The following is a 24,628-nucleotide window of genomic DNA, read 5'->3' on the forward strand; positions in this document are numbered from 1 at the left end:
GCAAAGTTTCAGCATACAAAATTAATGTACAGAAATCAATAGCTCTGCTATACATCAACAGCAACTAAGCTGAGAATCAAATCAAGAACTCAATCCCTTTTACGATAGCTGCAATAAAATAAAATAAAATATGTTGGAATAGTCCCAACCAAAGAGGTGAAAGACTTCTACAAGGAAAACTACAAAACACTGATGAAGGAACCATACATGACACAAGCAAATGGAAACACATCCCATGCTCATGGATGGGTAGAATCAATATTGTGAAAATGACCATACGGCTGAAAGCAATCTACAAATCAATGAAATCATCAAAATACCACCGTCATTCTTCACAGAACTAGAAAAAACAATCCTAAAATTCATATGGAACCAAAAATGAGCCTACATAGCCAAAGCAAGACTAAGCAAAAAGAACAAATCTGGAGGCATCACATTACCTGATTTCAAACTATACTGTAAGGCCATAGTCACCAAAACAGCATGGTACTGCTATAAAAATAGGCACATAGACCACTAGAACAGAATAGAGAACCCAGAAATAAACTCAAATACTTACAGCCAACTGTCCTTTGACAAAGCAGACAAAAACATTAAGTTGGGAAAGAACACCCTATTCAACAAACAGTGCTGGGATGATTGGCAAGCCACATGTAGGAGAATGAACTGGATCCTCGTCTTTCACCTTACAAAAATCAAATCAAGATGGATCAAGGACTTAAGTCTAAAACCTGAAACTATAACAATTCTACAAGATGACATCGGAAAAAACCCTTCTAGACATTGGCTTAGGCAAAGATTTCATAACCAAGGACCCAAAAACAAATGCAACAAACCAAAGATAATAGGTGAGACTTAATCAAACTAAAGAGCTTTGCATGGCAATAGGAATAGTCAGCAGAATAAACAGACAACCCACAAAGTGGGAGAAAATCTTCACAATCTATACATCCAGCAAAGGACTAATATGCATAATCTACAAGGAACTCAAACAAATCAACAAGAAAAAGAAATCTCATCAAAAAGTGGACTAAGGACACGAACAGACAATTCTCAAAACAAGATATACAAATGGTCAACAAACACATGAAAAAATGCTTAACATCACTAATGATCAGGGAAATGCAAATCAAAACCACAATGCAGTATCACTTATTCCTGCAAGAATGGCCATAATAATAAATAGATGTTGACATCAATGCAGTGAAAAGGGAACACTTCCATGCTGCTGGTGGGAATGTAAACTAGTAAAACCACTATGGAAAACAGTGTGGAGAATCCTTAAAGAACTAAAAGTAGAACTACCAAGAACTACCATTTAATCTAGAAATCTCACTACTGGGTATCTACCCAGAGGAAAAGAAGTCATTACACAAAAAAGATACTTGCACATGCATGTTTATAGCAGCGCAATTTGCAATTGCAAAAATGTGGAACCAGCCCAAATGCCCATCAATCAACGAGTGGATAAATAAGCTGTGGCATATATATGTATGTATGTGTGTATATATATATGTATGTGTGTGTGTGTGTCTGTGTGTATACATATATATACATATGGAGAGAGTAGTATTTCATCATATATATGTTATATGGATGATATATATATGCATATATATACATATATATATAAAATATATGATGGAATATTACTCAGCCATAAAAAGGAATAAATTAATGGCATTCACAGCAACCTGGATGGGACTGGAGACTAATATTCTAAGTAAAGTATCTCAGGAATGGAAAGTCAAGCATCGTATGTTCTCACTCATAAAAAGTAGCTAAGCTATGAAGAAGCAAAGGCATAAGGATACAATGGACTTTTGGGACCCCAGGAAAAAGGGTGGGAAGGGCATGAAGGTAAAATACTACAAATTGGGATCAGTGTATACTGCCCAGATGATGGGTGCATCAAAATCTCACAGATCACCACTAAAGAACTTACTCATGTAACCAAATACCACCAGTTCCCTAAAAAACCTGTGGAAATAAAAAATTAAAAAAAAAAATAAACATAAGTTCCAATTTCAGGCCATCTCTTTGTGAATACATATGACTGTACACTTTCAGAAAAAGGTATGTCACATCTTGAATACTTTGTTGCTTAGAAATTGTAGGGTCCAGCCCTACAGGATCCTGTGAGCCCCTCTACTGGTGTGGAGAAGATAAACTGTGGAAATAAAGACACAAGACACAGAGATCGAGAGAAAAAGAGTTTGGGCCCAGGGATCCACTGCCAACCAAAGTGCAGTATGGCAGTGTCCACACACCTTTTTATTGAGTACAAAGCTGGGGGCAGGGTAGGTAGTGTGAGACATTGGTGGTCAGTGACAGAGTCAAATACATCACATGAGGGCCCAGTACTTTCAAGTAGCCAAGATGAGGTAAGAAGCATAATGTGTCAGTGCTTTTTCCATACTTGCCAAGAAAGAACAAAGACATTTAGATTTACATTACTTTTACTGATTATATCTTCTAAGAAAAGGAGGAAGCAGGTGCAGAAGCAGAACATGAAAGTGGACATGGAATGTGACCACTGAAGCACAGCATCACATAGAGACAAGCCCCCGGATTTCTGCCACAGGAGCTTGGGGGAGTAGAGTTTTCTCCTAACTCCTCCAGGGAGGGAGACATCTTGGATGTCTCCTTCCACAGCTGTCTCAACAGCGGGCACTTTCCCATCGCTGGTGCTGCCACACTGCCAACGTGCTCTCCAGTAGTCCTTACACAGGCATGACAGAGGGCTTAAAGCATCCCATCTTGCCTTAGGGTCACTTCTTTCAAAATGTCACCGTGGGTTCACACTTAGCAACCTGAGAAGCATTAGTAAAATATTATGCTGAGTGTATGTATGTATGTATGTATCTTAATGGTTACCTGTGAGTTACTAAGATCACCTATGAATAACTAAATCACCTGTGAATAACTAAGATCACCTATGAATAACTACTATGGCTATATCTCTAGTTATTTTCATTATTTACATGAAAATAGGCTGAGGCTTCTGACTCTTGCCTTGGCACTTATGGAGTCTCCCACCCACAAGAAATTTTTTCTGCCAGATGCCCTAAATAATCTCTCTCAAGCTCAAAGTTCTACAGATCTCTAGGGCAGGGCCAAAATGCCACCGATCTCCTTGCTAAAGCACAACAAGAGTGATCTTAGCTCCAGTTTCCAATAAGTTTCTTATCTCCATCTGACAGCACCTCAGCCTGGACTTCAAAAAAAAAAAAAAAAAAAAAAAAAAAGGTTATCTAGACAGTGTTTCTTGAATTCCAATAGAGTTTGTTGTGAATTTTTAAAAATGTATTCCTGATTTTGAAAGTTTAATCTGCCTACAAAATGAACGTTAAAATATTTGTGGGTGTTTTTTGTTGTTTGTTTGTTTTATTTTTTTGAGACAGGGTCTCACTCTCTCACCCAGGCTGGAGTGCAATGATGTGGTCCTGGCTCACTGCAGCCTCATATTCCGAAGCTCAAGCAATTCACCCAGCTCAGCCTCCTGAGTAGCTGGGACTACAGGCGCACACCACCACACCCGGCTAACTGTTGTATTTTTTGTAGAGAAGGAGTCTCCCTATATTGCCCAGGCTGGTCTCAAATTACTGGCCTCAAGCTATCTGCCCACCTCGGCCTTCCAAGTGCTGGAATCACAGGCATGGGCTTCTGCAACCAGCCTTATTTGTATTCTTTATGGCCAAGTGTACAATTCATTTCTGTATTATAAATGATCCATGCACAGTCACACGAAAACGTATTAGCTACTGAAGGAATGTGAATTCTATTTATCTATCGAATCAGTTATTGATTGAAGGATTCAGTTCTTCCAGGCACGTAGCCTTACGTTTTTATCAAGCTACAATCTGTTCAGATTCTGCGGACCTGTGTGTTAAAATCTCCCACTACAACAGTATAGCTCATTATCTCTGCATTTCTAACAGTGTTCCCTTTTCTTTATTTGTCGCCTTGTTCAGTGCACGGGTCCACTCTGATAAAGGGGAACATAAGGGTCTCTGGGCTCAGGATTAGCGGAAACAGGTCTGGGGCTGAACCACAGAGTCGCCCCGGCCTCCCGTTGTCTAGAGAGACTACGCTGTCCCAGATAGACTGAGTCGCGGGCCGGAAGTTGAGGCGGGACTTCCTGGGGCATCCGCCGGCCTCGGCTGAGACGCCTTCGCGCTGCAGGGCTGTCTCTCTTCCAAGCGCGACCCCTTGAGGAGGTGAGTCGGTTCTGTGACGCTCCACCCTTGGGACCGCGCGTCCCCAACGGTTGGGGGGGCCTGGGGGCCCCTTAGGGGTCGTACGCGGCGGGCGGCGAGACTGGGTCCCGGGCGGGGGCGGAGCCGCGCCGTGGGGTTGTGGGGCGGGGGCGGGGCAGGGGCCGCTCGGCCTGGGCCGGAGGTCGGAGCTGGGGGGCGGCCTCCGGGGGAGGGATCTCCAGGGGGGGCCCTCGGTAGGGTCCGGGAGCCGGGACCGCGGACGGGCGGCGTTCCAGTTCGGGAGGACGGGGCAGCAGTGACGGGGGGTGGTTCCCGGGGCGTGGGAGACGGTGGGCTCGCGGGTCCTGGTCTTCCGTGCGGAGTCGGAGATGCGTGGAGCGGAGCTGGGGGAAAGGGGGTTTCTCTCGGCCGCAGGTGTCCCCGCCCCGTCGGGTGGGCTCGCGCTCCGTTGGAGGAGGCACTCCCGGGAGGGAGGAGAGTTTGGACTCGTTCTCCCGCCGAGCGGGAGGTGCGGAGGGATCGGCCCGGGCCCGTGCTGTCGCCGCTTGCTGGGGGAGCGCGGCCGGCTCTCGCCGCTGCGCGTCCTCGGGAGCAGGCTGGCTTAGCCTTCGGCCGGCAGACTCCGCCACCGACTTCGTTCAGGCTGTCGGGCGAATCTTCTTTCCTTGGGGTCGCTCCACGGAAGCGTTGGCTGCCTGGCTGAGTGGCCCTCAGCTCTCCACGGTCCTTCCACGAGGACCCGTCAGATCCTTCTCGGGCTTTTAAGGGGTCGTTTGATTAGATTGGGTCCACAAGGTAGTTCACGCCCGTAACCTTAATTCCCTCTGCAGAGCCCCTTTTGGCATATAGTGTAACATAAGCCCAAGTTCCCGGGGTACGGACACGGGGGAGAGGGAGCGTTTATTCTGTGGGCTGATAGGCAGGATCCCACACGTAATGACGTGAGAAAAATAAGGTGTGAAGCAATAGCATCGTTGTGTGTGTGTGTGTGTGTGTGTGTGTGTGCGCGCGCCTTCTGTATACATGTGTGTATACATGCTGTGTGAGCCTAGATTAATGTGGAAGGGTACACTAGAAACAAGGGAAACTGAGTGGCTGTTTGGGCGTTTTTCACCATAAATACTTTTTTGCCTTTTAAATTTTGAGCCGTGTGACTATGCCCCCATTCAGAAACAATGAGAATTTAAAGTATTTTTAAATAAAATGAACTAAATATTGCAGATTATTACATCTCCCCTTGTATGAGGAGAGGTTTCCCTCGTGGAAACTGGGCTCTGCACTGTAAGGGCAGGCAGATGCAGTCACCGAGGGCCTTGTCACCCCCACCCCCCATGTCTGTGCTCTGTTTCTGCTGCCACGTGGTAGACACCTTAGTGCTCTGCCTGCTTTGAATCTCATCTCACACCATTCCTCTGAGCACCCAGCCAGGTTAATCCTGAGATGTTTTGTTTGTTTTGTCTCTCGTGATATAGCAATGTGGCCAATGCTTCACCTTCATCTGGCAGCCAAGCCCACTTATCATCTGTCGACAGTGACCATCACTGTGAGCTCTGTTCATATCTCTTTGCCTTCTCCCTCAAGCTTTGTCCCTACACTCGTCCTCTGACCTTTTCACCCAGACCGCCAGCTGTGCACTCCTCCTTGATGATGATCTGAGTCCAGGTGCACTACCCAGCCCTTCTTTCTTTCCCACTCTGGGTGACACCTACCATCACTTTGACTCCCTGCACCATCCTTCTGGCACCTTTCTTCAGATCCCCTTTGCAGATCCCCTTGACCACACCCTCACTCTCAGCTGGTCCCATGAGGGCAGAGGAGTCAATGTCAGTACAATGTGAGTGAAGGGCCGAGGTGTGTCAGTTCTCCCAGTGCGCCCCCGGGCAGGGTATGGTGCATTTACACAGGGGGTAGGGAGAATCAGTAACTTGGTCCGTGTGAGGAGCCCATCGTGCCTCCACATGGGAGTGTCTTATCTCCTGCTCAGAGAGAGTGGTTAGGACTGGAGATGAGCCTAAGTTTGTGAGTCTTAACAGGGGTGTTGATGCCTTAAGGCTGGACATAATCATCAAGGAAGTTGGTGTCAGTACAGAAGTGAACACTGGGGTGCCAACATGAAAAGGGGAATGAGAGGCTAGGAGGGAGTAGCTGGTGCACTGGGAGAACGTCCCAGGCAAGTAAAGATGGGAACACCTGCTGTGGATGCTGCCAGGATGGTGGATCTCAGACAGAATTGACCACTAGGATTGGTAGGCATTGATGCATAATGACTACAAGTGGGTCTGCAGCACAGGCTGCCTCTGGCTGCTCAGCCTTTGGAGCTGCTGTTCTCCCGCTCTAGTTGGGTCTGGCATGCCCAGCTTCAGAGCATTGTGAATGTCAGCAATATGGAGTGCGAAGAGTGGGCCCACAGCAGGATACAGACCCTGTGGGACTGCCCTCCTATCAGGGCAGACCTGGGCCCCATTAGCCCACCTTGCCTTAGGGTCAGCAACTTGTTCCTTTATACCTGTGGCCCTGGCTTGTGAGTCTGTGTCTCCATGGCTGACTCCCTCTTTTTGGGTTCAGGATCAGGGAACATAGCATCAACCCCTGAGACCTGACAGCACCAGGCCCTTTTCAGGTCTTGGGCTATAGGAGTAGAGGAAGAGACCCCTTCCTTATGGAAGGATAAATCCCTGGAGCTAGCCTGTCTATGTACTTACCTGTGTTCTTTCTGGTCTTCAGGTCCTAGTCATGCCTGGCCTCAGAACTCGCCAGGAGGAGGCAGAAATGGAGCTCCCAGCTCCAGGACCATCCCCTTGGACCCCAGCAGCCCACACCTGTGTGAGTGATGCTCCTGCTGTGACCCACTCTGGATCTGCAGTCTGTACTCCCCTCTGCTGTGGTGATACTGAGGCAGAAGCTATCTGCACTCACTACCAGCAGCCAGGTACTTTAAGAACATTTCCCCACTGGTGCCCTTATTCTGAGGAAATGATGTCCATGGAGCCCTGTGCTTACCTCTAGGAGGCATCTGTGTGATCATAGGTGGGGAGGGTGAAGGGGGTACTCATTAACTTAAGGAGCCAAGGCTGGATGTCAGCAAGGAAGTTGACCTAGCCTGGCCCCTGGCACCTTGAGCAGAACTGTGTTTTCCCCACTTGACACAAAGAGGCACGACATTGTGGCCTCTGGGGTGCTTTGATTTGCCCTATAGTCCTGACCCCTTCCCAGTTCAATAACCAGGCTAGTGGCAGCCCCCTCCCCTCAGGACTCTATTCTAGTCCTGGCCTTTGTACTATGGTTACCTATACAGTTAGCCATCTAAAGCCTAGGAAGAAAAGCTGAGGGGTTTCTTGTGTGAAAATAAAGGCATTTCAAAAGCACCCTTGGACTGGGTGTGGTGGCTCATACCTGTGATCCAAGCCCTTTGAGAGGCCAAGGCAGGGGGATTGTATGAGGCCTGGAGTTCAGGAGCAGCCTGTATAACATGTCACAATCCTGTCTGTACTAAAAAATTAAGAAAGGCTGGGTGTGGTGGCTCACGCCTATAATCCCAGCACTTTGGAAGGCCAAGGTGGGCGGATTGCTTGAGGCCAAGAGTTTGAGACCAGCCTGGCCAACATGGCAAAACCCTGTCTCTACTAAAGTAAAGTACAAAAATTAGCCAGGTGTGGTGACACGTACCTGTAATCCCAGCTACTTGGGAGGCTGAGGCATGAGAATCACTTGAACCTGGTAGGCAGGGGTTGCAGTGAGCTGAGATCATGCCACTGTACTCTAGCTTGGGAAACTGGACTGAGGCTCTGTCTCAAAAAAAAAAATAAAAACAAACAAAAAAAACCCAAAAAACACACTTTTATACTGGTGAATCCAGGAAGTCAGTCACATGCATACCCATGCATGAATGTGTGCTCAGAAAAGACCAGTTAAGACCATGAGCTTTCTTATTTGGCTAATCTCTAGGCTAAGTAAAGGCAGTAAACTCAAAAGAGTTCTAAACAGTGCTTAAAAAGTACCCCAACACACAGTCAGTCCACAAAGACTGGGAGAAGTGTTTTGATTTTCCCCTTGACATTCAAAGAAATCACAGTTTGACAGGATTCAACTGTCAAAACACTAGTTGAACACAAGCTGAAGAAAAAGACTTCAGTGACTGTACTCGACAAAGAATAGGCTTTGCAAAAATAGTTTGATTAAGTAACTTAATGAACCTGTGACTCTAGTCTTCAGCATTCAAAAATAGCAAAGTCTAGGGTAGGGGTACCACATTTTGATACTCAGATGTGCAGTTTTTAGCAAAATAAAAATCATGAAGCATACAAAGAAACAAGAAAATATGTCCCATTCAAAGGAAAAAAGTAAACTGACAGAAAGTGTCCTGGAGAAATCACAGACATTGGACTTAACTAGATAAAAACTTTAAATCAACTGTCTCAAATATGCTCAGAGAGCTAAAAGAAATCATAGAGAACTACAAGAACCAGGAAAATGATGTGTGAACAAATGAAAATATCAAAAAAGAAATACAAATTGCAAAAGAAACATAGAAAATCTGGAACTAAAAAGTATAATAAAATGAGGTGGAAATTTTGCTAGAGTTTCAGCAGTAGATTTGAGCAGGCAGATACATCTACAAATTTAAAGATAAGACAATTGAAATCATTAAGTTTGAGGAGAGAAAAAATCCAAGAAAAGCGAAGTTAATGAACCATGGGACACCATCAAGTAGACCAACATGCATAGTATGGGTGTTCAAAAAGGAAAAGAGTAGAGAAGGGAATGAAAAGAATATTTGAAGAAATAATGGCTGAAAGTATTCCAGATGTGATGAAAGACATGTCTACACATGCGAGAAGTTCAACGAACTGAATAGAGTCGGTTTTTTTTTTTCTTTTTTGAGATGGAGTTTCGCTCTTGTTACCAAGGCTGGAGTGCAATGGCGTGATCTCGGCTCACCGCAACCTCCGCCTCCTCGGTTCAGGCAATTCTCCTGCCTCAGCCTCCTGAGTAGCTGGGATTACAGGCACACGCCACCATGCCCAGCTAATTTTTTGTACTTTTAGTAGAGACGGGGTTTCACCATGTTGACCAGGATGGTCTCGATCTCTCGACCTCGTGATTCACCCGCCTCGGCCTCCCAAAATGCTGGGATTACAGGCGTGAGCCACCGCGCCTGGCCTTAGAGTCAGTTTAAAGAGATCCACACCAGGTCTCTTTCTAATCAAATTGTTGAAAGACAAACCAGGAATCCTGAAAGCAGGACGAGAGAAGGGATGTATCCTGAACAAGGGGTTCTCAGTAATATTTCTAGCCGATTTTTCATCAGAACTCATGGAAGTCAAAAGGCAGTGGGACAGCTTAAACTCTTAAGAGGCGGAAAAAAAAACCTGTCCACTAAGAATTCTGTTATCTAGCAAAATTATTCTTCAAAAGGAAGGAGAAATTAAAACATATCCAGACAGATAAGAGCTGAGGAAGCTTGTTACAAATAGACTGCCCTACAAGAAGAAATGCTAAAGGGAGTCCCAAAGGTTGAAATGAAAGAACACTAGACTCAAAGCCATACAAATATAAAGACCTCCAGTAAAGGTAACTAAATACATAGGTAAGTATAAAAGTTAGTATCCCTGCTTTTGGTTTGTAAATCCACTTTGTATTGGGTTGGTGCAAAAGTAATTGTGGTTTTTGCCATTGCATATTTCCTACGTCATCTAAAGGACAAATACATAAAAGGTCTGCATTATAAGTCTATGTGTTTTACCCCACCATGTATAAAGATGTAATCAGTGATGACAACAACATAAAGGGGGTAGCAGCTGTAAAGAAGCAGAGATTCTATGTTTTTGAGGCTAAATTGGTATAAATTGTTTTAGGATGTTAGAACATTTATTGCAGTCATTGTGGTAACCAGTAAGAAAATATCTTACAGACAGGCCAGGGACAGTGGCTCACACCTATAATCCCAGCACTTTGGGAGGCCAAGGCAGGTGGATCACCTGAGGTCAGGAGTTTGACCAACATGGCAAAACCCTGTCTTTACTAAAAATACAAAAATTAGCCGGGAATGGTGGTGAGCACCTGTAATCCCAGCTACTTGGGAGGCTAGGCAGGAGAATCACAGGAACCCAGGAGGCAGAGGTTGTAGTAAGCCGAGGTCGTGCCACTGCACTCTAGCCTGGATAACAGAGCAAAACTCCATTAAGAAAAAAAAATCTTAAAATTGAACACAAAAAGTAATGCAAGAATTAAAATGGTACACTACAAAAAAGGTAATACACAAGAATACAGCAGCAGAGGAATTGAGGAACAAAAAGGTAAAAGATACATCAGAAACAACAAAATGGCAGAAGTCCATCCTTTTCATTAATTACTTAACATGTAAACTCTCCAGTCAAAAGGCAAATATTGACAGAATGTATAAGAAAGCATGGTCCAACTGTATGCCACAAGAAGCTTTAGATTAAAAGATACAAATAAGTTTAAAGTGAAAGGTGGAAAAAGTATTCCATGCAGAGAATAACCAAAAGAGAGCTGGGGTGACTATACTAACATTAGACAAAATAGACAGCAAAGAAGGGTGGTATATATTTATAAAAGAGTAGATTCATCCAGAAGATACTGCAGTTATAAGCAGATACACATAAAAAATGGCTCCAAACTATCTGAAGCAGACAGAGAGAGATTGGAAGGGAGAAATAAATAGCTCTATAGTAATAGACACTTTGGTACTCTACTTTGAAAAATGGGTAGAACATCTAGACAGAAGATCATTAAGCAAATAGGGGACTTGAATAGCACTGTAAACCAACTAGACCTAATGGACATTGCTATGATCTGAATGTTTGTGCCCCACCCCCACCCCTCCATTTATATCTTGAAATTTAATTCCCAGTGTATTGTTATTAAGAGGTGGGGCCTTTGGGAGGTTACTAGGTCATGAGAGCAGAGCCCTGTGAATGGGATTATGCCCTTATAAGAGGCCTGAGGGAGCTTGTTAGCCTCTTTTCTTACCCTTCTACCCTGTGAGTACACATGGAAGGCAATACCTAGGAGGGACAAATCTCATCAGGCAGTGAATATCCTGGCACTTTGATCTGAATTTTGCAGCCTCCAGAACTGTGAGCAGCAAATTTCTGTTGTTTATAAATAACCCAGTCTAATGTATCTTGTTATAGTAGTCCAAATGGGTGAAAACAGAAGTATATAAAAACTCAGAAAAGAAGATAAACATTTTTCTCAAGTGTACATGTAACACAAACTGTATGTTAGACCACAGAACAAGTCTCAATAAATTTAAAAAGATTAAAATTATGCAAAGTGCCTTCTCTGACCAGTAACAGTGGGGAAACTGGAAAGTATACAAATGTATGGAAATAAAGAAACCAGTGGGCAAATAAGAAATCAGACAGTTAGACAATACCTATAGACAAATGAATGAAAACACAACATGCTAAAACTTATGGGATTTAGTGAAGGCAGTGTCAAAAGGGAAATTTATAGCAGTAAACACTTTGTTAAAAAGGAAGAAAGAGGCCAGGTGTGATTGGGAGGCTGAGGTGGGTTGTTTGCTTGAGCCCAGCAGGTCAAGACCAGCCTGGGCATCATGGTTGAGACCCCGTCTCTACTAAGAATACAAAAAATTAGCCAGGCATGGTGGCTTGTGCTCATAGTCCTAGCTACTTCTAAGGCTGAGGTAGGAGGATCACCTACGCTCAGGAAGTAGAGGCTGCAATGAGCTGAAATCATGCCACTGCATTCCAGCCTGGGCAATGGGAGTGAGACCCTGGCTCAAAAAAAAAAAAAAAAAAAAAAAAAATGGAAGAAAGAAAGATATAAATCAGTAGCCTAACTTTACATCTTAAAGGACTATAAAAAGAAGAGCAAATAAAGTTCAAAGCTAGCAGAAGGAAGAAAATAATAAGGGTTAGAACAGAGTTAAATGAAATAGTGTAGAAAATCAATTGAATCAACAAAATCAAAAGTTGGTTTTGTGAAAAGATAAACTTTGATTTAAAAAAAGGCACAAATAGCTATAATCAGAAATGAAAGTGGGGACATTACTAACCTTACAAAAGTAAAACAAGAGAATATTGGGTCTAGTTGTACACCAACAAATTAGATAATTGAAAGGGACAAATCAATAGAAACACAAATTCCTAAAACTGACTCAAGCATAGGTAGAAAATCTGAACAGATTTCTAACAGAGATTGAGTTAATAAAGACTCCCAATAAAATAAAGTCCAGGACAATGGCTTTTCTTAATTTTTTAAGGCAGAGTCTTACTTTGTCACCCAGACTGGAGTACAATGGTGAGATCTCAGCTCACTACAACCTCTGCTTCCTGAGTTCAAGCAATTCTCCTGTCTCAGCCTCCCAAGTAGCTGGGATTACAGGCATACACTGCCACGCCCAGCTGATTTTTTGTATTTTTAGTAGAGATGGGGTTTCACCATGTTGGCCAGGATGGTCTCGGTCTCTTGACCTTGTGATCCCCCTGCCTTGGAGTCCCAAAGTGCTGGGATTAGAGGTGTGAGCCACCATGCCTGGCCCACAAGGGCTTTAAAGTTAAATTTAATGAATTAATACCAAGCCTTCTACCAGCATTTAATGGATTAATACCAAACATTTGCAAACTGTTTCAAAGGAGAAGAGAACACTTCCTAACTCTGTAAGGTCAACATTACACTGATTCCAAAGCCAGATGAAGATATTTCTTTCTTGACAACAAGAAAAGAAAATTACAAACCATTATCCCTTATGGCTAGAGATGTAAAACTCCCAACAAAAAAACAGAAAACTGAATCCAGTAGCATATTAAGGATATTATACCTCATGACCAAGTGGGATTTAACCCAGGATATAAGGGTGGTTCAACGTAAGAAAACCTGCTATTGTAACTCATCACGCTAATGGAATGAAGGAGAATAACTATGATCATCTCAATTTATGCAGACAAAATAGACAAAATCTAACAGTTTCGTAATTTTTTTTAAAAAAGCATTCATAAAACTTGTAATAGAAGGGGACCTCCTGAACATGATAAAGGGCATTTGTGAAAACCCTCAAGATGGCATCATACACAGTAGTGAAGAGCAAAACTTTTCCCCAAAGGTCAGGAACAAGATAAACATGCCACCGTGCAACCTCCTATTGCAAGTTCTAACCAGAGCAATTAGTCAAGAAGAAATAAAAGGCGCCGGGCGCGGTGGCTCAAGCCTGTAATCCCAGCACTTTGGGAGGCCGAGGCGGGTGAATCACGAGGTCAAGAGATCGAGACCATCCTGGTCCACATGGTGAAACCCCGTCTCGACTAAGCATACAAAAAAAATTAGCTGAGCATGGTGATGTGTGCCTGTAATCCCAGCTACTCAGGAGGCTGAGGCAGGAGAATTGCCTTAGCCCAGGAGACGGAGGTTGTGGTGAGCCGAGATTGCGCCATTGCACTCCAGCCTGGGTAACAAGAGCAAAACTCCATCTCAAAAATAAATAAATAAATAAATAAATAAATAAATAAATAAATAAAAGGCATCCAGTTGGAAAATGAAGTAAAATTATATTTCCATAAGATGGAACTCCATATATATGAAATCCCAAAGAATCCATGAGAAAGCTACTAGAGCTAATAAACAAATTCAGCAAAGTTGCAGTAACTGAACAACACACGAAATCAGTTGTTTCTGTATACCAGCAGTGAACAGTCTGAAAAGGAAATTAGGAAAGCAATTCCATATACAATGACATCAATAGGAAAAATAAAAACCTAGGACTAAATTTGTCCCAGTAGGCTTAAGACTTATTCACTGAAAATTGCAAAAGATTGTGGAAAGGAATTTAAAAAATTACGAATAAATGGAAGGCATCTTGTGTTCATGTATTGGAAGACTTTAATTTTTTTTTTTTTGAGACGGAGTTTTGCTCATGTTACCCAGGCTGAAGTGCAATGGCGCGATCTTGGCTCACCGCAACCTCCGCCTCCTGGGTTCAAGCAATTCTCCTGCCTCAGCCTCCTGAGTAGCTGAGACTACAGGCACGCACCACCATGCCCAGCTAATTTTTGTATTTTTAGTAGAGATGGGGTTTCACCTTGTTGACCAGAATGGTCTTGGTATCTTGACCTTGTGATCCACCCGCCTCGGCCTCCCACAGTGCTGGGATTACAGGCGTGAGCCACCGCGCCCGGCGGAAGACTTTAATATTAACTGTCAAAATGTCTAGAATATGGTGTTGGTTATGTTGGGGTCACCACCTGAGACATTGATCAGCACCTGCTGAGGTCTGTCCTGCAGAGCAAGGCTCTGACTCAAAAAAAAAAAAAAAAAAAAAAAGGAAAAAACATCATGCAGAATGGGGGGAAATTTGCAAATTATGTTTTGATAAGGGTGTAGTATATAAGATATATAAAAAAGTCTTACATTTCAACAACAAAACACAAGCTACCCAATTTAAAAACAGGTAAAGGTCTGGGAATGGTGGCTCACACCTGTAATTCCAGCACTTTGGGTGGCTGAGGTGGGTGGATCACCTACAATCAGGAGTTTAAGACCACCCTGGCCAACATGGTGAAACCCTGTCTCTACTAAAATCACCAAAATTAGCTGGGATTGGCAGCACACATCTGTAATCCCAGCTACTTGGGAGGCAGAGGTTGCAGTGAGCTGAGATCCTGCCATGCACTCCAGCCTAGGTAACAGCAAGACTCCATCAAATAAATAAATAAATAAATAAACTTGAATAAACATTTCTCCAAAGAAAATATATGAATGGTTAAGAAGCAAAAGAAAAGATAAGCTTAACATTGGCCAGGTGCTGTGGCTCATGCCTATAATCCTAGCACTTTTGGAGGCTGAGGCAGTCAGATCATCTGAGGTCAGGAGTTCAAGACCAGCCTGGCTAACATGGTGAAATCCTGTCTCTACTAAATATACAAAATTTAGCCAGTTGTGGTGGAGGGTGCCTGTAATCCCAGCTACTTGGGAGGCTAAGGCAGGAGAATTACTTGAACCTGGGAAGTGGAGGTTGCAGTTAGCTGAGATCGTACCATTGCACTCCAGCTTGGGCAACAATAATGAGATTCCATCTTAAAAAAAAAAAAAAAGTTTAATATTGGTCATTAGAGAAATGCAGATCAAAATCATAATGAGATTACTATTTGACATTCATGAGGATGTCTATAATCAAAAAACCAAAAGGTAAAAGATGTTCAAGAGGATGTGGAGAAATTGAGATCCTCATACATTGCTGCCAGGAATGTTAAATGGCACAACTACTCTGAAAAATAATTTGGTGGTTCCTCAAAAGTTTGAACATAGTACCACTTCTCGGTATATACTCAAAAGAATTGAAGACATGTACTCAAACAAGTACATGTGTATCATGTTCACAGCAGCAGTATTCATGATAGCCAAAAGGTACGAACAGCCCAAATGTCCATCAATGGATGAATGATAAATTGTGGTATCTACATACAAATGAGTATAATTTATCCATGAAAAGGGAATACTGTACATGCTACACATGGATGAATCTCCAAAACATGCCAAGTGAAAGAAGCCAGACACAATAGGTCACATCCTATATAATTCCATTTATATGAAATATCCATAATAGGTAAATTTGTAGAGACCAAATCCAGATTGATGGTTGCCAGGAGCTGGAGGGAGTGGTAGATGGGGATAAACTGCTTCATGGGTAAGAAGTTTTCCTTTCGAGTTACGGGAATGCTTTGAAAATAGAGGTAGTGGTTGCATAACATTATAGATGTACTAAATGCCAGTGGATTGCTCATTTTAGAGTGATTTTATGTTATGTGAATTTCCCCCCAGCAAATTTTTAAGTCAAATGAAAACAACTTGCTGTAGGAGATGTAGAACTAAGGAGCCCCCCTGACCTGAGTGTGAGGTGCCTCTGGGGTTTGTTCAACAGACAGCCCAGCCAAGGCACTGAGGGAAGTTGTGATGCAACCGTGGATGCGTCACAGTCACACACAGCATTCACACAAGCATGGTTTAGGACCTGAGTAATTTTCTAAGCTGTTTCACAAACCTGGAAGTCACTCATTGCAAGTCTTTAATCATAAGGATGTTTCCTCTGCTGGTGTGTTTCATTCTAGAAGGGCCCAGAGTCCTTGTCCTTTTCTCCAATTGGGTGTCTGTATAGTGCGAGCAACTGTATTTGCTTTCAAGTCTTTTCCTTCACCTTTAAGCTCAAATTTTACTGACTTTTAAAAAAGATTTTCTTACAGGAAAATAATAGTTTTTATTTTCTATTTCCTTTCCGTAGAGGAACTCATTTTTTCCCCACAGTTCTTATATTACACAGAATTACATTGAATTTAGTCCATCCAAAAAGTGATCTCTCACCATTTTACCTACAGAATTCATCTTTAGTTCCTGTCTCTATAAAATACTTTTATCTATCTAAACAGTGGCTTGGGCTAGAAAACCAGTTCCTCATGGTCACTGTCTCCTGGTCCGCACCAGTGACATCTCATCTCAGTTGGAGGTCACGAAATCCAGCTAGTGGGCTGCTTTTTACATCCTGCAAGCTAAGAATGGTTTTGTGGTGTTTTTCAAGGGTTTTAAAAACAAGACCATATGACAAAGAACATATAGCCATAATGCCTAACACAGCTCCTCTCTGACCCTTCACAGAAATGCCTTTCTGACTGTTGTCTGTGTTGTTGGCACATCCTTCTTCATCCTTCCTTGCGTCACTTCTCCACACAGCCAGAAGAGGACAAGGGTCTCCTAGGTCAGGGTTTGGCAGGGGCAGTGGATGATGGGACAGTGAGTCCTAGGACATCCCTGTCAGGGCTGAAGACTTCTGTTCAGACCTCACCTGTCCCAGCAGCCCCCATCCCTCATTGCTCCTGGGAGCCCAGCAGCATTTAGATGCCACACTTCCCAGACACCCCCTGGAGCCAGGGCTTGGGTTTCTGACACGGAGAGCTGAAGCTGGTGGGGGACACAGGGAGGGCTCCTACAGCCCATGTGAAATGTATAGCAGCAGGCCTGCCAAGAGGCAGCAGGGTGGTAAAGAGAGATACCTGCATCTGTGTGTTGGCATGTAGGGCAGCTTGGCAGGAGAGGAGAGGCCTGGTCCCAGACTCCAGGAAACAGGCAGCTACAAGAGGGTATCCTGGCTGAAAGCAGCACAACACAGTGTGTCTGAGCCACAGGTGTCAAGTGGCCCAGCATGAAGTGTCACCAAGAAAGCAGTGGGCAGAGGGGCAGGTAGTAGGAGGGTCATGGCGAGGGCTGGCCCAGTGGCCAGATTGGATCTGCATTGACACCACAGCTCCTTGGGAACAGACAATTCAGACTGGAGGCAGGAATGGAATGCTTTTATGGCAGATTCTGGAAGTCCCAGACGGGGAGAGGCAGTGAGGGAGCAGGATGGGCCCCAGGAGTTGGGTGGGAGGGGCATCCGAGGGCATCCTTCACCACCCAGTCAGCACTACTGACTGCAGCTAGACCAGAGGGCTTCCATTTTTGGGGATGCAGTCCTGTATCAGGGAGTGATCCAGGCTGCGAGAGATAGCCAGGATGGTAGCGAGTAAACTGGGTAGGGTGCTGGCATTTATGATCATGGAAGGGCTCTCCAGCAAAGCCTGTGGAAGGGAAGCAGGCAGCCCGAGGGCCATGTGGAGAGTGCTCTGGGCAGGACAGACCCAAAGGTGGACACATCTTCCCTGCTCAGAGTATAGCAGGAGCAGAGGTGGAGGTGGGGTGTGGGAGGGCCTGGGTCACACACAGGCCCAAGAGGCACTGACAGGATGTTTGAGTGCATGATGTTGCTGGGTCTGATGTCACCAGGCTGTGGGCAGAGGGGAGGTTGGAGGCCAGGGAAGCTGCTCAGCATTCAGGTGGCAGTGTGGCCTGGGATGTCAGTTCGAATGAGAGACTGTACATCTTCATATGAGTAAGGGACACAGGTACATGAGGGTTTCTTTGTTCTGCAGGTGTGAAGACGGGAAAGAGTGGTGCTGAAGCCTTTTCTGGCAGTCACGGAGCGTTGCGTGCATTTCTGCCTGCAGAAAGATGATGCACATTGTTACTAGGCCAAAAGCCGCCTAGCAAACCAATCAGGATTGCAGGTTTTCGAAGGTACAGGTGGCTTTCACAGGACATAGCAGTCTCTAAAGGGACCTCTGTTGAGTAGGATGGAATCTGACATTCCACACAGGAGTGGTTGAGTGATGCCTCCATGCAACTCAACCTGCCATGCCCTGAGAGCCAGCTATGTTTCTCTGTGTGCAACAGGGTCTCTCTCCACACTAGTGACTCCTAAGACCAAGCTGAATGCCATTAGCATGCACTGAGAGAACTGGAGGTAGGTGATAAGGCTCACACCTGGCAGTGTGGAAAGAACAAAGGGTAAAATATGTAAAGAGTGGTGTCAGATGTTTTTCTGGTATAGGTGGGAGAGGTGAGAAGCCCTGGATTTGAGCTTCATTCCAAGGTAGAGCTGACAGGTCTTGCCAGTGGCTTGCTGTGGGTGTCAAGGAAGAGGGGAGTCAAGGGACGCCCAGGATTTTGGCCTGAGCCAGAAGGCAGACTGCAGGAACATTTGCTGAGATGTGAAGTCCTGGGGAGAGCAGGTCATCAAGAGCTCTCACTCATCTACAGCCCCCATGCAGCCTTGTCACCCAGCGCTCCTCCCTCCCCTCCCTGATGCCCTCTGATCTGGACTGCTACCCTGGTGGTCCCGTGCACCCCTTGCCTCCTCCAGAGTTATTGGGTGCAAGTCTGGCTGTCTGAGTTCCTGCTTCTGCTGCAGCACTGCCTTCAAATGACATTATATTTATTGTTTCAGATTGTGACAGCAGGACCGAAGACAAGGAGTTTCTTCACAAGGAAGACATTTGTGAAGATTTGGAATCACAGGCAGAAATACCAGAAAACTATGCTGGTGATGTTTCCCAGGTGCCCGAGCTTGGAGATCTATGTGATGATGTAGCAGAAAGAGACTGGGGAGTCCCTGAAGGCAGGATGCTGCAGTCGCTCTCCCAGGAGGGGGACTTCACACCAGTGACCATGGGGCTCCTTAGGGGCCCCTTTGGGGAGAAAGATCTGGACTATAATGGTTTTGACAGTCGCTTCAGTCTGAGCCCAAACTTCATGGCATGTCAGGAAATCCCTACAGAAGAGAGGCCACATCCATACGGCATGGATGACCAGAGCTTCCAGCACAGTGTGGATCTAACCGGTCATGAGGGGCTTCCCACAGCTGAAAGTCCACTCATATGTAATGAGTGTGGGAAAACCTTCAGAGGAAATCCTGACCTTATTGAGCGTCAAATAGCCCACACTGGGGAGACTTCCTTTATGTGTGATGATTGTGGGAAAACCTTCAGCCAGAACTCAGTTCTTAAAAACCATCATCAATCTCACATGAGTGAGAAAGCCTACCGGTGCAGCGAGTGTGGGAAAGCCTTCCATGGGCACTCAGACTTTTCTGGGCATCAGAGTCACCACAGCAGTGAGAGGCCTTATATGTGTAATGAATGTGGAAAAGCTTTCAGCCAGAACTCAAGCCTTAAGAAGCACCAAAAGTCTCACATGAGTGAGAAGCCCTACGAATGCAATGAATGTGGGAAGGCTTTTAGGCGGAGCTCAAACCTCATCCAACATCAAAGAATCCATTCTGGGGAGAAGCCGTATGTATGCAGTGAGTGTGGGAAGGCCTTCAGGCGAAGCTCAAACCTCATCAAACACCACAGGACTCACACAGGTGAGAAGCCTTTTGAGTGTGGTGAGTGTGGGAAAGCCTTCAGCCAGAGCGCACACCTGAGGAAGCACCAGAGGGTCCACACTGGAGAGAAGCCTTATGAGTGTAATGATTGTGGCAAGCCCTTCAGTCGGGTCTCAAACCTCATTAAGCACCACAGGGTTCACACTGGAGAGAAACCCTATAAGTGCAGCGACTGTGGGAAAGCATTTAGTCAGAGCTCCAGCCTTATTCAGCATCGGAGAATTCACACTGGAGAAAAGCCTCATGTGTGTAATGTATGTGGAAAAGCCTTTAGTTATAGCTCAGTTCTCCGAAAGCACCAGATAATTCACACGGGAGAGAAGCCATACAGATGCAGTGTCTGTGGGAAGGCCTTCAGCCACAGCTCAGCCCTCATTCAGCACCAGGGCGTGCACACAGGTGACAAACCCTATGAGTGCCATGAATGTGGGAAGACCTTTGGTCGTAGCTCCAATCTCATTCTTCACCAGCGAGTCCACACCGGAGAGAAACCCTATGAATGTACTGAATGTGGAAAAACCTTCAGCCAGAGCTCAACCCTCATTCAGCATCAGAGAATTCATAATGGGCTGAAGCCCCACGAATGTAACCAGTGTGGTAAAGCCTTCAACCGAAGCTCAAATCTCATTCACCACCAGAAAGTTCATACTGGGGAAAAACCCTACACCTGTGTTGAATGTGGTAAGGGCTTCAGCCAGAGCTCACACCTCATTCAGCATCAAATTATCCACACTGGCGAGCGCCCCTACAAATGCAGTGACTGTGGGAAAGCTTTCAGTCAGCGTTCCGTCCTCATCCAGCACCAGAGGATTCATACTGGGGTGAAGCCCTATGACTGTGCTGCTTGTGGGAAAGCCTTCAGCCAGCGATCAAAGTTGATTAAACACCAGTTGATTCACACCAGGGAGTAGCCTGTTGGGCTGGTAGGAGTGAAACTGAGAATAGTTTCCTCTACAACTCCTGTCTGGCCATTGTCTGAGGCTCTGCCACTTCCCAGACCTAAAACCTGGACCTAGCTCACTGCCCCACTGCCCCACTTGTGGCCACATGGCCTAGGACCCTCCTTTGAAACATCCTTTACAGGCTGCCTTCTCACTGTCACTGCTCCTGCCTCTTGTGACGTCTTGGGTTTGGTTTGGTTGTTAACAGCTTGTGAACAGGCTGCACATTTGTTATGAGGGAGAAGATTATGGAGGCTGCATATTCATCAACAGAGTTTATTATTGTAATCAAGTTACCAAAAAAAAAAAATAAAGTGACATTTGGTTTGAGATAACCATAGTAGTTTTTTTGTTTGGTAATTAGTTTGGTGGGGTAAATTCTTTGTCACTGGCTGTAATTTATATTTTGTTTATATAAGTCAAGAGTTTTTTCAGGTATGATTGCTCTGTCATCCTCCCCAGAAGTGGTACCTACTCATCACCACCAATTCTTTGTCCTCCTTTGTCCCTTTGGTTCCAAGACTTGAACCCAAGGCTCGCCCACTGCCCCAATTTTCTTTATGCGTATCTGCAGTCTGAGGTCAGCTTTCTCCTCTCTCTGGTCTGCTGGGACTCAGGCCCCCATCTCCCATTCTGGGCTGCTGCATGGCTGTTTCAGCTTCTAGTTTCTTGGCTACAGAGGAAGCTCTCTCCATGCACTTCATTTTCATGCCTGTAAGCTTCCAGGCTGTTGTTTCTACCTACTCAGTGCCCTGCCCTGAGGGCCCAGCTCACCCACCCTCATCCTTAGTTCTCAGAGCTGTGCTCCAGTCCCCTGAACAAGGAGAAAGCCTGGATACTGAGAGGTCCCCTCAATACTATACAGCTGGTCTGGGGGTGTCAGGAGATAGTTTCATGAAAAACCAAGCCCTGACCAAGTTTTGTTGGAACACAATATACCCATTTGTTTACAGATAGCTGTGGCAGCTTTTGCACCACATAATCAAGCAGTTGTGATTGCAAATGGTGCACAAAGCCAAAGTATTTACTTTCTGGTTCTTTATAGGAAGGTTTGCTGACTGTGCTTTGGAATGCTCCCTGTGACCTAAGTTGACTATCAGAGCTGGATTTTCTCAGAGACTTGGAATTCTTGCAGGAGTTGAAATATGTTTTGGGACCACGGGACTATACTGTGGAGTGGTTGCCTGTGTGCAGGTGGGTGATTCCTGCACAGTTTCCACAGCCACAGAGCATCCATCTGCCTTGCCACTCCCAAGCACACAGTATGTCCTCTGGAGAGATACAAGACCTAAGTGTTGACCACAAAACTCTTCCTACAGTTAAGAGTTTTGTGAAGATTGAATGAAACGGTATGTGCAAAGTATTTTAAACTGTACCCAGTCCTTGGCACTCTGTGCTAGGCATTGTTAACATTAACTGAAAATTGTTATCTTACAGAAGCACTAAGAGAGCTGAAGAAGTAGACTGGGGTCCAAGCTTCCAGGAAGGAATACAGAACCATTCCATGGAACTCCCCTGCCAAGGGAAACGCTGACTATTTAGGAATCCCACTGCTTTGCTGTGACCTAGGTGAGCAGACAGAAGTCTAATTTTTCTATTTAACTCTGCTTTGACTTCAGAGTTGTCCAGACAGATCTGAGCACCTGAATCAATTCTCGTTCACCACTAGCAGCAAGGGAGGCCAGGAAGTTTAGATGATGGCTTTGTTGGAAAGGCTGTAGACAGCTCCTAAAACTTGAGGAAGTTTTATGAGACTTTCAATAGTCATAAGTGATATATGTTCACTATAAGCCACATTTTTTGTAGTTTTTACATTTTTAAATAATTTCACACACAAAACTATTATGAGTACCACAAAGAACACTCAAATCTCTTCGGTCAAATTCCCCAGTTAGCATTTTGTAACGTTTGCTGTATCATTTTCTTATTCTCCCTCCCTGTAGATACAGACATTTTTGCCCTGAGACTGAGTTGCGGATGTGATGCGCTTTACCCCTAAATACATCAGCATGTGCTTCCTAAGAACAAGGATGTTCTCTTTCATGACCATAATATTAGTTGGAAAATGAATTGGGTTTTTTTGAGGCAGAGACTTCCTCTGTCATGCAGGCTGGAATGCAGTGGTGCAATCACAACACTGCATCCTCAACCACCTGGGCTCAAGCAGTCCTCCCACCTCAGCCTCCTGAATAGTTGGGACTGCAGGTGTGTGTCACCTTTCCTGGCTAGTTAGTTTTGTTTTTTGTAAAGATGGGGTCTTCCTGTGTTCCCCAGGCTGGTCTGAAACTCCTGGCTTCAAGTGATCCAACCAAAGTGCTGGGATTATAGACATGAACCATTGTGCTTGGCCAGGAAAATGAATGATGACATGCTATAATCTATAAACCTTATTAATGTTTTGCCAGTTGTCCTGGTAATGCCCTTTATAGGATTTCTTTTTTTAAATTTTCCTGGCTGAGGATCCAATCAGCTATCACACATATGTGGTTGTCATGTCCTTCTATCTGGAGTACTTCTTCAGTCTTTTTTACTTTGGGACAGAGTCTTGTTCTGTTGCCCAGACTGGAATGCAGTGGCATGATCTTGGCTTGCTGCAACCTCCACCTCTTGAGTTCAAGCTATTCTCATGCCTCAGCCTCCCAAGTAGCTGAGACCACAGGCATGTGCCACCATGTCTGGCTAATTTTTTTTTAGGTGGGGGCATATTTTCAGTAGAGACAGGATTTCACCAAGTTGTCCAGGCTGGTCTTGAACTCTTGACCTCAAGTGATTCTCCCACTGGGGCCTCCCACATTGCTGGGATTTCAGGTGTGAGCCACCGTGCCCATCCAGTCTGTCTTTCAAAGATAAATATTGCCATATTTGAAGAGCATGAGTCAATTATTTTGTAGACTGTCCTTCACCTTGGGTTTGTCCAGTGCTTCCTGATGATTTTGCCAGGAACCACATAAGAGATTTGTCCTTGGTGTGTCATATCAGGAGATCCGTGATGGTTTTTGTGGTCCATATCAGGTGATGTAATCTTTATTTCTTGGTTAAGATTGTGACTGCCAGACTTCCCCACAGTAAAGCCCCAGCTGTCCAATAAGTTCTTTTCCCAGGAGCCCTGGTGCCTTTCTGTGGAGAATAGTTTTTACAGAACAAGATCTGGGTGTTAGGTGTGCTCACTGTCATGAGGGTGTCACTGCTTCTGGGCTCTCTCAGCAGAGCTAGGAAATAAATGTAAGTGTATCTGTTTAAACACACTATCTTGTATCAATTTCCGTAGCCATCAGTGCATTTAAAACCATTAATTTATTCCAGTGCCACCAGTTCCATTTCAGTACCACAGGACTTAGTCTATCAATTCCAGTCCAGTACCACAGAGTTCATTCTATCAGTTCCAGTTCAATACCACAGGGTTTAATCTATCAGTTCCAATCCAGTACCACAGAGTTCAATCTATCAGTTCCAGTTCAATACCACAGGGTTCAATCTATCAATTCCAGTCCAATGCCACAGAGTTCAATCTATCAGTTCCAGTCTAATAACAGAGTTGAATCTATCCTTCTCTTTTTCCATACTTGTAGCCCCCCAGCACCCCTTTTTTCAAAACAAAAATTTGGTCCCTATTATCCTCAATAATAGATTTTATTAATCTTGGAATATATTAAAAGTAGTTTCAGAATTGCTAGTCCATAACCACTGTGTAACAACAACGTATTGATTGTTCAATATCTGTCCACTGGCTT

At 44.7% G+C, this 24,628-nt stretch overlaps 1 protein-coding gene across 5 annotated transcripts; it reads left to right on the plus strand.

Moving 5' to 3' along the window:
* Positions 1 to 4,146: 4,146 nt before the first annotated feature.
* On the plus strand, positions 4,147 to 24,605 carry ZNF16 (zinc finger protein 16). 5 transcript variants are annotated; one of them, XR_012514221.1, is made up of 4 exons: positions 4,147 to 4,220; positions 6,945 to 7,149; positions 19,018 to 22,246; positions 22,335 to 24,605. XR_012514221.1 is itself a non-coding variant. In XM_074387335.1 (3 exons), exons 1-3 carry the CDS (start codon positions 5,695 to 5,697, stop codon positions 20,865 to 20,867), a joined length of 2,124 nt encoding a protein of 707 aa, XP_074243436.1. In that variant the 5' UTR covers positions 5,022 to 5,694; the 3' UTR covers positions 20,868 to 24,605. The 5 variants fall into 5 exon arrangements, 1 of the variants encoding a protein (XP_074243436.1); XR_012514222.1 differs by lacking the exon at positions 4,147 to 4,220 and adding an exon at positions 4,412 to 5,015; XR_012514220.1 differs by lacking the exon at positions 4,147 to 4,220 and adding an exon at positions 5,022 to 5,763.
* The last annotated feature ends 23 nt before the right edge of the window (positions 24,606 to 24,628 follow it).

Source organism: Saimiri boliviensis, chromosome 15 (assembly GCF_048565385.1).
Source record: "Saimiri boliviensis isolate mSaiBol1 chromosome 15, mSaiBol1.pri, whole genome shotgun sequence".
NCBI lineage: Eukaryota > Metazoa > Chordata > Mammalia > Primates > Cebidae > Saimiri > Saimiri boliviensis.